The sequence below is a fragment of the Daldinia caldariorum genome (genome assembly GCF_022478825.1).
Source record: "Daldinia caldariorum strain CBS 122874 unplaced genomic scaffold F4812scaffold_7, whole genome shotgun sequence".
NCBI classification, from domain to species: domain Eukaryota; kingdom Fungi; phylum Ascomycota; class Sordariomycetes; order Xylariales; family Hypoxylaceae; genus Daldinia; species Daldinia caldariorum.
Window position 1 is genome coordinate 875,349 of NW_025953043.1, and position 16,074 is coordinate 891,422.

At 46.4% G+C, this 16,074-nt stretch overlaps 1 protein-coding gene across 1 annotated transcript; it reads right to left on the reverse strand.

The window, feature by feature from the left end:
• Window positions 1-1,221: 1,221 nt before the first annotated feature.
• On the reverse strand, window positions 1,222-3,196 carry F4812DRAFT_366961 (uncharacterized protein). Its single transcript, XM_047931888.1, has 4 exons — window positions 2,264-3,196; window positions 2,148-2,201; window positions 1,905-2,078; window positions 1,222-1,822 (listed from the first exon to the last, which is right to left on the reverse strand). Exons 1-4 carry the CDS (start codon window positions 3,074-3,076, stop codon window positions 1,280-1,282), a joined length of 1,584 nt encoding a protein of 527 aa, XP_047790721.1. The 5' UTR covers window positions 3,077-3,196; the 3' UTR covers window positions 1,222-1,279.
• Between the last annotated feature and the right edge of the window lie 12,878 nt (window positions 3,197-16,074).

The following is a 16,074-nucleotide window of genomic DNA, read 5'->3' on the forward strand; positions in this document are numbered from 1 at the left end:
GTTTGGACACCCTTAATGGTTTTTAAAATTTTTTTGTTGATTCAAATTTTTGGTATCCCCCCCCGTATAACCTTTGGGAAATTAACAACAACCTCTCCCCCCCCCCCCCCCCCCCCCTAAAAAAAATGAAGCACAAAAAGAAAGTATCTAAACCTAACCTAAAATAATCGTGAACTATCTTTACCCGAACCCAGATCCCCTAGTTGATTTTGATTTTGTTTTGTTTGTTTTTCTTTCGGTGCGCCGCTGCGGGTATTTCCGCCTGACTTATAAAGCAGGATTACAAAAAGGCCGCCCACCACCACCATGTTGATGCTGTTATTGTCTCTCGCCAGATTACCTAGGTATGCATATATATATCTTCGTCTGTGCTCATCCATCCTTACTACCATGTACGATCCAAGCATGGATATAAGGTAGGTTAGGTACAGGTACCTATATATGTGTGCATGGGACCTGACCTTGACACATCTTTCCCAACTCCGGTCCGGCCATCGTAGATGTAGATGTAGATGCAGATGTGAGATGTAAGGGCAGATATCCGAGCCGAGCCGAGCCGAGATCCAGTGTAACCCGGAGACATCATGTAGTATGGTACCATTATGAAGTTGCTTAGGTTAGGTAGGTAGAATATAATCGCTGCGTTGGAAACGAAATTCGAAAAAAAGAACCAATTAGTATTAAAGGAGATCCCACTTTGTGCTGACCCATACCCATGTGGCGGCCCCGTCCTCGCGTGGGAAGTTGTCGAAACCCCCCCTTGTAGAGTCAGTCAGGTCGAGTTCAACTGTATTTATTGCTGGGACCAAGCAATGGACATCGGGATAGAGATAGTATCCTCGTTCGTCGTCTCTTAATGATTTAACTGCTGCTCACTTGTGGTCATTACCAAGTGCTACAACAACATCACTTCTCTATCTCGTTTCCCTCCCCCCCTCTTTCTTTGTTTCTTTATCTTGTTGTTGTTGGCGTTGAAATTCCATGAAAAACGAGAGACGGACGAATCAAAAACAGAAAAAGACGGAAAGATGTATAGCAGGTATAGCCTCCCCTGGATTAGCAATGTGTGGTATCTTGCATTCAAAAGAGAGAACACCACCCAGAATTCGATATGTAGGCAGGTTAGGTAGGTACGTATGTGCGCGGAGGAAAGGTGTGTGGTAGATGGTAGATGATAGATGGTATAGTATAGTCCAATCTTTATCCCTCTTTCAGTTGCTAAAGACGTGATATTTGCACGGGTTCCCCCGTAACGGGGAATGCCGCGCGGGGGAGGGTTCTAGTAACCTCTGTGGTGGGTAGAAAACGCACGGCCGTAGTGGTCTTCGTGCACCATGCTAGGACTGCTGGAAGCGGTCGCAGTTTCGCTGGAGGCGATGCTAGACTGGTCTATGTCATATTGACCATAAGCAGTTTGTTGCTGTTGTTGTTGCTGTTGTTGTTGCTGGTGTTGTGGGAGCACCATGTTGCTGGGGAGAGCACCCCTCGGCATGCTGCTGCATTCTCCGAAGCTCTCCTGGTAGGGGAGGCCGTCCGGGGCAGCGCAGCGCAGCTGGTACATGCTGTGCTGCTGGGCAAGCGGCGGAGGCTGGGGTCGGTGAGGTTGTTGCGAAGTACTCGGCGTTGTCGAGCTTGGGTTTCTGAGCTTGACTTTGCGGCCAGGTCCTCGGCCTTTGATGCCCTTGTTGAGGTTCTTGTACAGCTCGGTGAAGTGTTTGAAGATGATCTGCTCTTCTGCGGATAGCTCCTCGCTACCGGTCATGTTGCGGACCCTCTGCGTCAGCCTTTTGATGGTCTCTCTGTGATACGCGTTATGGTGAGTCTATGCCAGGAGGAGTCAGTTAGTAATTATGCTTATGCCGCCATCGAACAGTAGAGCTTGGGACAAGTGTGATTTCGCATACTTTTAAATTTCCCCGCTGACTGAAGGTCTTCGGGCACCCGTCAAGCATGCAGACGAAAGGCTTGGTACGGAAGTGAGTGTTTCTATGCGGCTTTACGTTCCCAAGCTGAGCGAAAGACTTCTTGCAAATATCACACTGAAATGGCTTCTCGCCGGTGTGTTGTCGAATGTGTGCCTGGTCTGCTAGTTAGATACATAGGTAACCTTGTTATATGTTGTTCAGGGGGTAATGTAATCATCATACCTTCAAGTTACCTCTCTGGCTAAACCCTAGACCGCATCCAGGCTCTTTACATACCTGGGTTAAGAAACAATGTTAATGCTAGTTTCAACAAAGCTTGGGGGGCGAGGCAACCGTACATAAGGCTTCTCTCCTGTGTGGGCTCGCATGTGCGTTTCAAGCTGGGTTTTCTGAGCACATCGTTTCCCACATCCCTTGAAGTCGCAGACATAGCGCTTCTGACGGGGTTTCCCGCCGCGGCCACTTGTAGTATTAGAGCTTTTACCTTCCGGGCTACAAGACTTCCTGCGCAAGTTGAATTTTTCCTCATCCTGGCGCGGAGGAGAAGGGTAGAAAGCCTCCACAGAGCTGGGTTCCTCGTTGGTCTTGGTGCCCTTCAACTGGATTGCCTTCATTAAGTTGTCTATTTCCGTATGGAATATCACTTCGCTAGCTTCATCTTCGATGGCATTGCGGGCAACGGTTTTTGATATAATAAGAGGAGATGGGGAGGGGGATCGCTTGATTTCAATCTGTGGCTCGTACTTGATATGTGCTTTTCCCTCTGGCTCTACCGGATTCGTTCGGTATGGGTCCCTTTGATACCCAACTTGTACTCCTCCAGCATCAGTGGATATCGTACGCAAAGGTGGACACTCCTCTTGATAGTGCTTGTAAGACGGTACAACGGGAGGGGACGGAGGCGTGTATGAACCGAACATGAAGTGATTGCCGGCCGGGTATTGCGGTGCTTGCGGGCTGGTCACGGCATACGAATTTCCTACCAGGAACTGTGTAGGCATGTCCGATCGGTGAATGGGTGCGGCGCTCGTCTGGCCCTGAGAATATGGTATGAAGCCTGACGGATCGACCATCAGATAATCTGCATTTTGCTGCTGAGGAAAATACCGTCCCCAGGGCTGGGGGTCCGGTGTCTGTGCAGTAAGAGCCATTCTGGCGGTTGTGGAGGGGAGGGGGCGGCTAGTTTTGCAATAAGTAAAACTAGTCAGTTAGATTCACGATAATATCGAGTCAAAAAGTATTTTGTGAATCGCCGCGCAAAGTTAGAATATTGGCTTTGGAACACGCTCTAGGGCTTGGTTCTGAGGCTGTGAGGATAGACGAGTAAGTATCGTTAAGATCTCGAGTGATAAACTATGACGCTTTAAAACAGAGAGCCAACCCCTAAAGGAATGAAAATACGAATAGACGGTTTGCTAAGTAAACGAAGCAGTTTAATGTTCGACCGAATAGGTCCACGATGGTACCACCGAAGTTCAGGAGGGAGGAAACAGGTCCCGGGCCTTCGTGAAGTATATATCTCTCTCTCGAAGAGCGGGTTCAGTGATGTGCAACTAGGGGTCGATCTTGGGGAGCCAGCGGGTTGGGGACGCCAGCTCGGAGATCAGATCTTGAACGCCAAGATACGCGGAGAAGCTTGGACTTCTCGCAATAGAAGCTGAATACGATGTAAGTGGTTAAGTATCAGAGATGGGCTGGTGGAGTACACCATCTCTTGCCTCATATCAAAACAACCCCACACTAGTAAACCATCTACCCTGGGCTTAGAAACATAACTAGGATACCTGGGATTGAGCCAGCCTGGTTCTTTCTACACGGTAGTACTACCTATGCTAATAGAAATCGGAGAGGGTAACGAAGGGGGGAAAAGGCCCTGTTCGTCAGATAGCCACCAAGGCAACTGGCAGATCGCCGAATCTGTACACTAGCAGCAGGTAGCTCGACGAGACATTCATCATTCACAATGCATAGGCTGGATTAGATAGGTGGTCGAGAGATCCTAATGCCGGCCAAAATCAAGTAGTACGGGGGGGGGACTACCCGCAGGACCTTTTGCCCATTCAACGCAGGGGATACCTATACGTATACACACGTATACGTGTATACCTACCTGACTAGATCTAGGTACCTGAGGTATGTATAGGTATGTCTACCTATGTACACCTCGTTGTACATAACCACCGAGCCGGACGAATACTAGGCTTGATGGCCGCCGCCAGTGATAGACAAGGCCGCCTTCTAGCAGCGGGGAAGACCCTGCGGCATCCCCCTCGACCGCCTAGACAGCAAGGTGTACCTAACGTTATGTTTAGGGCGACACGTCGACAATGCGATTAGCCATATTGATTCTCGAAAATCAGCTAGCCCGCAGAGCCAGACATGAATTTGTTTGGCTCCCCACGTAGTGTGGCATCCAATCCGTAGCTGGCCAAGACAGGGGGTTGGCGTAGGGGAAGGGGGGTTCTGGATGGTACATACAATACCATGATGACCGTAGAAGTAAAGTACCTCACGTAGAGAGAGTGAACGAGAGGGCGGGATCGAAAAGAGCTATGGAAATCCCAATAGAGAGATGGGAAACCCTATGGTCAAGGAGCGGAGACCCGGGCCTCCCCCTGTAGCTGGAATTTTCCTGCCCATCGGGGCAATTCCGCTAGAAATACACCCCCCAACCCCTTGATCTTGGCTTAATTGATCGAGTCATATACTATGTACCTATTCGTACGTACAAATTGCTATTCCTTATTTGTATAGAAGTCGGCTTAATATGGCTTGTTCCAGCGTGATGGATAGCCCTGGTCTCTCGAGTGCCACCATCTACTAAGTAGATATGACAGAATATTATGTAGATCCGTCAAAGCTGTCTGTTTCACTGTGTAATTGTTGTAAAGGTCTTTCACCTACCACCTAGTAAATCGGGTCTAACATACGGGCTTCCTAATGAATAGCCTGCCACGTATAAGTTTCATATTAGCAGAGAGAGCCGTCAAGGACAAAGCTCTTCTCCGGTTTTTAATACGTGGTACTCTCCCACCTGGTAGATCTCTCTAAACTTGCCTCCGCCTGGGTATCGAAGTCTGTATACCTACCTACCTAGGTATGTATGATTAGGTAGGTCGTCTTCAGTCGGAGGCGGGAGTAGCCGTTCAAAGTCGCATCGCTTTTACACTGGGCTCAACCAGTCGTAAGGCCGAATTCGTATTCCGCGCGCACCATGATACAAACTAATGACGTACGGGGGCGTACGCCTTCAGGAACCAAATTAACTAAAGAGGCATCCCAATATGGGCAAGGAGAAGCCAGGCGGAAACCTCCATCCAGCTGATGTGGGAAGGGAACAGGGGATGTTAGGATGTCAATAGAATTTCGAGAAGTTAAGAAAAATGGTCACTTCTTACATAGTATGTACTGTGTACCTAAATAGGATCTGCCCCCCTGGAATCGATGTACTTGAATGAGCAAGGGTCGCCAGATCTTACTACATATTATGTAGTAGTAGAAAACTAATTAAATCAAAGCATGGGCGAGACTGGGACTATCCTTTCTAGTTGACTTAAGGCACAAGGATTACGATATTAAATTTTTTTTTTTTTTTGAAAAAAAAAAATACACTCTTTATCCTAGTTAACAGTGATACAATTCACGGCCCTACCACATCAAAATATTATGGATTCTCCTGGTTTATTAAGCAACACAAAAACCGTTAGGTTTTTTTTATTTATTTTCTTATTATTTTCTTCCCTTGAGCTTAAGGTTAGGTACCTATGCGTACCTAGGTAGTCACGAGCGCAGACAATAGGTAGTAGTTGAGTATTGAGCAGAAGGTTCTAGATCAATCTTTTGTATCAGTTATACGTATATTACCGCCGACCCCGAACATGGGCTTACGGCAACATATATTTTTATTCTTATTATAAGTTGAATTCCTCACCGCAATACCTATATCACTGGTTAATTTCCCCAAGGAGGCTCATCGTCCCTATAGAAAGTGGTATATGCATGACAAGCTTCTTAGATGTTTTCCACAGGGGGGACTGTCAGATTGCTGTACCACATTACCCTGGAACATGATGACGAGAAAGGAAACACTATCGAAGAAGAACAATTCTATCATGATAATCGTCCGCATGTACGACGTAATTAAATTGCCTGGTTGCTCATAACGTCTGTTCCAATTCGGGGAGTTTGGTGAGGTAGTTATGTCTCACAGCGCACGCTAGCAATCAATCAATTTCACGGTCACTCATCCACCATCCCCGTATCGTAGGCGATCATCTGTCGCATCTTGTCAGCTTCGCTGTTCGCATGGTATTTACTCTCTTACATGCTAGGTCTGTCAAGCAAGCAGCCTGCTGTTCGGAGAGCCGGCATCGTGTGATTGATCCCCTAATCTAGTAGGTATTAGTATTCCAACTTACATTTACATGCCATTCATTCCGTAGCACTGGTTCAATGCAAGCCACGTGGGTCTCTGTCTGGCGATCATTGGGAACCTCCGGAAACTCCTGATGTCCTGATACCCCAGATTCGGTTCCGTTGGGCAAGACGAGGCGAGGTAAGGCAGGGTAAGGCAAGGCTACATGTTCGCACTCGGACGGGCAAGCCACGATCCAGGCCTCGAAGGATGGAGGGGACGAATCTCTAGGGTTGGTGCAGAAATCTCAGCTTGCTACATTTTGCAAGGGGCAAAGTGTAATGGAATGGGGATCTGTTGGTTGACCAGTGATCTCTCGAACGTTTCAGGTCGTGAATGTAACCCAACAAGGGTAGGGGAGCATCACCTTTGCTCGCCCAGGGTAGGCGGGAACCAAGGGATAAATCATATATCAGTTGCTTGGTAACTTGTGTACCTAACGTAAAAAGAGCCTGAATGGTTAGGTAAGGTTATAACTTGGACCGATTTCTCCACCAATCGGCTGCTCTAAGACAAAAACTTCTCGAGTTTAGATATGCAGTTCAAGCCAGCAAGGCTAAGGCTTCGGCTCCAATATAGTTACCTATGCGGTTTATCGGACAGCAAGCGCCTAAGCTGCTAAAAGTTGAATGGAGGTGAGGAGAACCAGGTGCGCAAGGTTCCCGCTTTTCTCAACGGGAACGATCCAGAGTTAAGTTGAGCGGCTATAACGTCGTATCCTTGTTAGTGTTGAAAATCCTTGTCAGCTTAGTTCCCAGCTGGCTGGTTGACGGTAAGATCCACCTGGTTCGAGAAGACTGATTGGCTTTCTTCAATCTCGCTATGGGACTGGGGTCAAAAAGACTTTGTACTATGTAACAGCCGGCCACATCTTCACATATAACCATGTCCTAGTATCAGCATTATACAATCCATATTAAAGGAAATAATGGCCAATATTAAAGATTGGGGGTATTGCTCACACGAAGAAGATATCTATTACGATATCTCCGAGATGCTATTTATATATGAAGAAAGCATTAGGGTTAAACGTGTAAGAAACTAACAAGGCTACCTACCTAACCTACCTAGGTATTGTCGGATTTAGCAAGGGGCAAGGGATGAGGTTACAAGGAATAGATTGTTGTTGCCCACTCACACGAATTTTTTCTCAACAGACCGCTATCCAGGTGAATTCCGTACGGAGCATCTACCTACCCGTCTCTCCGCGTGGCTCACCGCTAGCCGAGCTAAGGGTCTTTTGCGCAGTTCACCGTTGAGTGTATACATAGTAGAATATTACTACCTACCCATCATACAAGGATCCAGTTAGAAAGTCTTGGATCTTCTAATTAGTCTGTTTCCACACTCATCGTATAACCCTGTGACAGCTGGAAGAGAAGAGATTACTGTTACTAGTTAAGACGGAAGACGGTGCGATTGGTAGTCGAGTGTGATATGTGAAAAAAAGAGTCCGAAGTGAACGCTAGGGGGCTTTCGTCGGCGTCGATATGACTCCGCAACGAATTTAGCAAAACGGAAAATATTGAGCGGGTTCCCAGATACCCGGATCTCAACCTCTCTGTGCGTCCAATTACGCCCCTTTGGTCAACTATGAAGGGCAATAGTCAAGAAGCCACCACTCTTAAAGAGGCTTAACCTCAACGTCACACGAACCGCCAAAGATTATTTGATTACTGATACAATATCGTATAGTTGAGCTTTAAGTGCTAGGTAGATCCTGTATGTACCATACCTTAGGTACCTTTTTGACCAGTCAAGTACGTAGGTAGATTTTAACAGATGGCGACGGAGGTGGGGAAGCGGTGATAATCGAGCTGAAATATAATCTGGGTACTTTGGGTATAAACGACGAGATCTATATAATGGTCTATTATTACCTAATGGTATTGAGTGCCTAGGTAGGTAGATACCGAGGTAGGTACAAATTATACAACTTTCTTTCAAATAGAACCTTCTATTATTTCAAGCCATAGGTAGGTACATAGTACTTACTTTGTGTTAAACAAACTATCGTAAAGTTAGATGGTCTGTGCACAGAACGCAAAGCCCAATTGGTATTACCTTGTTTGGTACTGCATAACGCACTAGCAACTAGTACTAGTACGGGATTTAAGCTAGAGCTAAGGGCTATTAGTAGATTAGGTGCGATTTACCTGAGATACTAACAACGTGTATTTCTAATCCAATTTTGTGTTGGATCCAACTTTAAGCTGACGACGATTTCGCATTTGAAATTGGAGTTTTAGGAAAAAACAACTCACGTTTTGTTTTCCCTTCCTATTCATTCTACCTACAACATACATATGCCTAACTAACATAAAACATGCTACATACTACATGCGGATACAACCCCTTCTCATTAATAAGGGTGGTGGTATACGTTTATAATGCACATTATACATCTTACATCAATCATATTTCATCCTTCACCATTCATGGTTACATCATCACATGATGCAAACAATCTGCCGATAATGACTGAGTTGGGGCTGCCTTGCGGCGCTAATAACGAGTTTGAAGAAAAGCCTCGCGCGCCCATACTCAGGAACACAAGGCCGTGTTCTAGAAATAATCTCCGCCTCATAAATATCTAACCTCTGGGTAACATAGGCAACTAAGCCTCGACAGACCTACATACACTCACTACCTGGTACATACATACCTACTATGTACATACAGGCCTCCCTCTATGTAGGTATGTATGTGGTATGTATGCTTGATGATACGTCACATATATTATCTACAGCAAAATGTTAATCTGTTACTCAAGCTGCTGGATTACCGGTAATGCCGGGGGTCCACGCCTCCGAGCCAGCACTCTATTATTATTATTTTTTCTCTACTCGGAATAGCCTCCCAGCGGAGAAGGAGATGACTATTGACACCCGCTATCCTATACCGCCGGAAAGCGAGAATTGCGGAGAGAAACGGTACACGGCATTTCCAACCGGACATATCTTGTAAACTACGGCACCATGACCGCGGTCTAGGTGCATATAGGATGTGATTCAAAACACCCTATAGAGACCCTTAGAGATTTTCTAGAAACTAGACTTACGGCGCCTACTACTTGTCTCCTCCGAGTTAAAACCGAGTACCCTCCGTAAGATCTATCAACATGATAGTTCCTCCGCGGTCACGTCGTTTCCGCTCCACCAGCGTCAATCACGGAAACTTCCTAATTGGCCTCGTTTTTCTCTATTTATTTTTTTCTTTCCCCCCCTTCCAGGTGCAACGACACCCCTGGCAAGGCCACGAGCCACCTACCATACCTACCTGATATGTACTCTACTATGTATGTGCGTATTTCTCAGAACCAGGTCGGATTTGTGGGCTTCCGAGATCTTATCATATATCACTCTTAGGCGTCTTGGGCGCCAACAACACGTCTAAAAAACCCTGGTCGCACGCTTTCGCACGGGTAACCGCTCAATCCTACGCCCCACCCTTCTTCTTATGGCCATGAGCCCTCCAGGTTTAGCGACCGCATCAAGGGAGGGAAACAACATCCTGACTAGCCTACCAAGCTTCTTGTTTTATTATACGGCGTTCGCTGCCTCTTCCGAACAAGCGTTTATCATAAATCATTTTCTAACGTGGATGCTGTACGTAACATTAAGGCATACTCGTAGCTAAGCCGCGACCAGGTGACCAGCCACGGACGTCGCCGCATATTATAGTAAAAGAAAAAGAGAGAGAGAGAGAAAAAAAAAAAAAAAAAAAAAGACGTTCGGACTATCTGGCCTGGCCAGAGAATTTCTCATCGAGTATTGGTGGCCCTGGTATGAAACGGTATGTGGGTTGAGCCGCTCCCAGATCATGTAACGAACCTTTTGATAACCCTTGAATATCCTTCCAAAATACCGGGGCAGTAAACACCTTGTAAAACCTTCGCCTCAACCTTCATTAGGCATCAAGTAGCTGAAGGTGAATGTCGAGAAAGGCCCAAACCCACCGGGGTCTTATGAAATGGGTCGAGCCGAATAGGAGCGACCGTTCTTTACATTAGGGAGGTATTGATGTGTTATTGCAGTCTGACCGAGATGATTAGGAATATAGCTACCATAAGTGAATACGTCTCCTGCTAGCCAAGGCTGTCTAGAACGCAACCTATGCTATGCGTTGCCATAACCACCTTGAACAAAACACATTTTCAGCAGTTCGTACAGGCAGGCTACCTAGGGGTTCTCGAACCAGAGACATATTGTCGTTTGGTCGGCGATGTAGGCGGGGTGTTGCATTCTGGAGTTGAAACACTTACACTGGTGATTCGAGCGGCTACACAGAGCTCAACATACATAGTTGTCTAAGACGGTTACAACAGCTAATCTGAACCATGGCGCAAAAGAACCGAGACATCCCCATAGAGTTCCAAATGCCCTACGCAATAACCGAGGTTTCACTCATGGGTTGCGGGTTTGCCGTAAAAGGGTCCAGTTTTCAGCCCCTTATAGCATATACTCTCTAAGTCAGTCTGTCGTTTACGTTACGTCGGCACAGGGTCCAAATGTCTTTCGCACCGCCAGTGTTCTCGAGGTTCTATCTTCAGCCCTGCGATGAAAAGGGTACTTCTAAATTTCTTGCCTCTGGGAAGAGAAATACTTGTCTATCGATAAGTACGGCGGCATGCACACATCCACTTACTACATACGGCAGTATGCATACTTACAGCCATCATGGACCGCGTCGACGGAAGCACATTGAAAGTTCCCCGGCATTACCTGCAGGAGATATTTCTCTCCCGTAGCGCCACAGGAGTCATCGTGGGGAAGACGTGTGGGTTGTCGCGTCCTCGTTGCATCTATGGTGGTTGTCCTCATCCGGTGCGGGCATCACACCGCATTTACAAGGTAGATACATGTTTTTTTTTTCGTCCAAGATCTACTCTACTGCATACGTTACGCTATATCCAGAACAAGCGGGAACAAGGCCTACTTGCTGTAACACAGTGTCTCTCTTCCCTCAACACTCCCTCAGGGGGGAGAAGGAGGAAGTTCGCTGCTAACCCATCCATCTACGTCAAGAGGCCCCTGTAGAGTAACATGATCTTGCAGCGCAGGATCTTGACAGATGGTGACGTTGCAAGTCGGTTCTTTAGATCGCTCGGATCTATCACTTTGGTTCCCATTACATACATATGTGCAATTCTTTGCTCTGTCTAGATGTTTGCGGATATAGATCCATCCATTATCCATAACCCCCCAACCCCCCCCCCTTAGCCATCTTCATCCGGTTGGGAGTCGAAATGGTTGGGTGAGAAAGTTCCCCTCCCCTTATGCGGCTGCCACGCCCGAAATGTCGTGTCACCCGACCTGTGGCCAGACGAGGGCTATCGCGCAAGCTTTAAGGAGGGGAATTTGTTCGGTAGCCTATCTAGATTCCCCGGCATGCCCATTGGATAGGAATCCATTTCATGAATCTGCATTAAGCACCGTAGTAAGTAAAGACCGCTTCTCGTAGTAGATGCCTACCTGCACATGCAGACATACACACATACATTAGGTACATACATACATACACATACATACACACACACACACACATGTAGTAGAAGACATGCTTTGCTTCACACGTACGAAATTCGCCGGTCTGCGCAATGAGCTGAATGGGAACACCGCAACGGGGGGGCGGTGGCGAAAATCATCTCCTTCTTCTCTCTCTCCGCTCCATTTCCGAGCGTTCAGTCGTAGCTCTAGGTATCACACTTACCTCTTTCCCACTTTTCATTATCGTGAATCTTATGCCTGTAAATCCAGAACTGGCAGGGAGTCAGTCAGCAGCGCTTAGCCCTAATGCCCAGTCGCTTATCCAAACCATTTGTCGCTAGTCTGGTTCATAACGGCTGACGGGTTGGTTACCTATATTTGGGGGCGATGGAGAGAGAGAGGAACGAACAAGCTAGGGATCAGCTAGTTACCTACCTACCTACCTAGCTACGTAGACGTAGAGATGCTTAGCGGTACAAGAATCGAGCTTTCACTGCCGGGAGGAGGGTAAGTCTATTCCTCGAAGGGGGCCTGGCTGCTTACATCTCCCGGGCCCCGGCGTGTGTGTAACGCGTAAGCACGCTGTTGAGAATCACGGGCCCCATAGACAGAACAAACTGACTGACTAGGGGGGACCAAGGGGGCGGGGGCATTGATGAGGGGAGTAGCCCAAATGCTTGGGATCACAACATATTCCCGCATAGCTAGTGTATGTATATAACTCCTGATATAAGCGCGATGAGGTCGAGGTGCGTCGGCGCATTGACCATTGACTTTGGAAAGCCTAAGGGTAAAGCTTCAGTAGACTTCGTCAACAATATGCTCCGACGATGAATATGTGGATGTAAGTCGATAGATAACTAGGTATACCCTTCACCAAGAACGACATACTTACCTATTCTTTCGTATACGGCTTCTCCTCCTTATCAACTTAGGTAGATTGGATCCTTGCGTATCTCTCTCCTGAATCCGACTATGTCATGTATAATGTTGTAGGTAGATTAATATCATACGATGGCGTAAGCAAATGAGATGCACTAGACAAGCTTCCCACTGGTAAGTATTTTAAGTCTTTTATACTGTCCGTTCTATCGTGAACTCTCAAGTTTCATGGGGGACCTCGTCTTGACTCGCCATAGCAATATTGATTCTTAATTATTATCACTGTTGTTATTACCTTACCTGACTTCTATAGATGATCCTGAAGAAAAACTTTAGTTTAAATAAAGCACATAAGATGTAAAATAAAAGGGAGAAAAAGAATATAATTCAAGCACAGCAACTCGCTATCTAAGCTACCGTAAAGAGATCCTCCAAAGACACTAGATCGAGAAGCAGCTAACCTCAACATTCGATACAGTACCTAACTACCTTACCCAACCTACACAGATGCTGTGCAAGGACACTGCAGGATTTCAGCTTCGATGGCCGTATGACTGCCTCCCTAACCTAGGTAATCTAGGGTACGAATCCTGATGAAGCTGGAATCTACGGAAGCCACGTAAAGGAAGCTTGGTTGAAGGCTTGAACCTGTTGTCTTGGTTAGGTACCTAAGGTAAACATGATTATAAGTCAGGAGAACTCCATCTAGCCATCGACACTCACAGCCGGTTCGGTCCGTACCAGCTACAATACCTACCTAAACTATGCGTATGGCCTGCAATCTTAAAAACGTGCACGGAAGTACCCTCTTTGCCTGTCTAACCTACTTCTATGCGTCTGTCTCTCTATCCATACCTACCCTAACCTAATGTATATCCACCCTCGAGATCTAAAAGCGGTGGGTCGGCCAGTATACTACTTGCTTCCTCCATCAGACGTTTCTTGCTTGACACAGACGACGATCCTCTGCATGAAAGCTCTTCTAAACCTCACTCGCCATGTAATATCCCTCTCCCTCTCCCTCTCCCTCTCCATCTATCTCCCTCCAATCGGCCCTAGGATATCATCTGCTGTACGAAGAACGGGCAAACAGAGGCTTGCATAAGTCTTCTTCCTCCCTTTTCCCCCTTTTCCCTCTTCAAAATAGCGGTGAAAATGGTAGGTTAGGTAGGTAGGTAGCTAGCACCTTGCCATTGGTTTAGGAACACTATAATACCTACCTGGCTATGTAATAATAATAATAATAGTAATAATAACGTCGTACTATGTAGTTAGTTAGTCCCTTGATGTATACGAATTGGAAAAGGACAAGTGAAGGATATGTTAGATAGGTACCTACCTACCTACCTCCCTATCTACCCAAAGCATCTATGTTAGGTATGCTATATTACTTCCGTCATCGTACATGTATGCTAGATATCATCCGCTACCTACCTACTATATCAATCACATCGTCGACCCCGAGATCCAACAGACCGACAACAAACCCCCACCCCCCTTCCCAACCCTCCACCGCTTTCCGTGTGCCGGGTAACTGGATGTGAAGTGCCACACACACATACACATACATACATACATAGAGTTACCTGCAGGCTATTACGAATCCCTTCGGCCAAATCTGCAGGTATATACACGTGGGTGAGCCCAACACGCATCTACTGGCTTCTCAGCGGGCGGATAGTCAGTCCAATCTCGAGCCTCCCTAACCTAACCCTACTTATCATACAAGGCCGGTTGGTAATTCCGACGCCATACTCGGCTAACGGTTTTTAATTTTAATTTTTATTTCTTTTTTAAAACTTTTTTTTACCACTTAATTTGACCTCTAATCCAGGCCAACTCGCCTTTCAAGAACTCGGGTTTTATTTGTCTGTCTGTCTGTCTGTCTGTCTGTCTGTCTGTCTGTTTGCTTGTTCGCTTATTAGGTACCGGCTCTGCTATGCTCTGCCCGGGCGTCCGCCAGCCCATCTTATAACGCCACGGACGCACACGCATACACACCCCCACGCCGGGCTTTGCCACAAGCAAAAAGAAAATAGGAGGTACCTAAGGTAGAAGCTACCTACCTACCAAATAGGAGAACCTCCCTTATATTATACACCGCCTTCTGGATGATGTTGACTATAATACAGCACAGCACAGCACAGCCCTGTACTATACTTTACTATACTTTACTATCGCCGCCTATGTGCCTACCTAGCATTAAGACAGAAGAATAAGAAAAGAAAGAAAGAAAGAATTACTTCATGAAAGATTGACAATAGATAAGGGGGTTGATTCACTCAGGACGAACACTGCAAGCTTGCTATTCTCGAGGTGTGCTGTGCTCCCATCTATCAGTATTATTTATTACCTACCTCCTACCTACCTAGCTTATAATGACAACTTTTTGCTCTGGAACAATGATACATTAGGTACCTTAGGTACCTACCTAACAGTGTTATCAATTTCTAGTAGGCGAGCTAAGGAGGGCGCCTGCTTAAACGGTTTCTATCCCCTTATAGTTAACTGCCCGATGCACCCGCCGTCTGTGGTACGTTGGACAACCTGAAGTGCCGGAGCAGAGTCGGTGTACTGCTCTAGAATCACCCAGTGTATAATATAACACCGCCGTTGCTCGAACCCCTGATCCTTATGTCCTAAAATGTAGAAACAAGGTACAGATGCATTACATTGCTATCAAGTGCCGTCATCACAGGTCGGCGTATTATCACGGCACCGTATAAATGAAATTTCATCGTGCTTTTTTAACGGTGACACTGTTGAATAACGTCTCAATGAATTTCCATAGAGGCAGTTGATCAACAAAACACCCAAGTTCATCTCTTGACATTGTGTTAAGATTAACTACCTCCTACCTAATGTTAGAGTTATATGTCAGGCTAGATCTATAACAGTCAATATGACAACGCACGTGCCACCATGCATTTCCCACGATTTATACACAATTCATCTATTGATTATGCCTTTCGCTGTTACTACCAGTTAGCATTGATATCAAAATTGCAAGAAGCAGTAGTAAACTTGCCCCGACTTGGCTGTTCCCATACTTGAAGAAACGCCTAAGCGATTTGCTCCATACACAAGGGTTTTCGTACCGATTAGAAACCCCAACTCTTGTTTGAATCATGCTGTTTGAGCTATCGTCCAAACGGGCTGGTAGCCGCATGAGCCTTCCTTCGGTGCTTTCTTGTCACCATCCGTCTGCACCTATTAGCCTCCACCTATGGAGAATGTAATTATGCCTCTTCGGTATCGAGGACGGGAAACATATCAGCTTACCGCCTAGAGGCGGTAGCTTTAGTATCCGCTATTTTGGGTAGGTTCTCTGCACCTAATGCGGCAAAGGGCTTTGATTATGAGA

Excerpts from the sequence above, each read along its gene's own strand:
- F4812DRAFT_366961 (XM_047931888.1), bottom strand. The coding sequence starts at position 3,076 with ATGGCTCTTACTGCACAGACACCGGACCCCCAGCCCTGGGGACGGTAT. Across the intron at positions 2,202-2,263 it reads ACACAGGAGAGAAGCCTTAT|GTATGTAAAGAGCCTGGATG; the intron begins GTACGGTTGCCT and ends TTCTTAACCCAG. Across the intron at positions 1,823-1,904 it reads GTCAGCGGGGAAATTTAAAA|ACTCACCATAACGCGTATCA; the intron begins GTATGCGAAATC and ends CTCCTGGCATAG.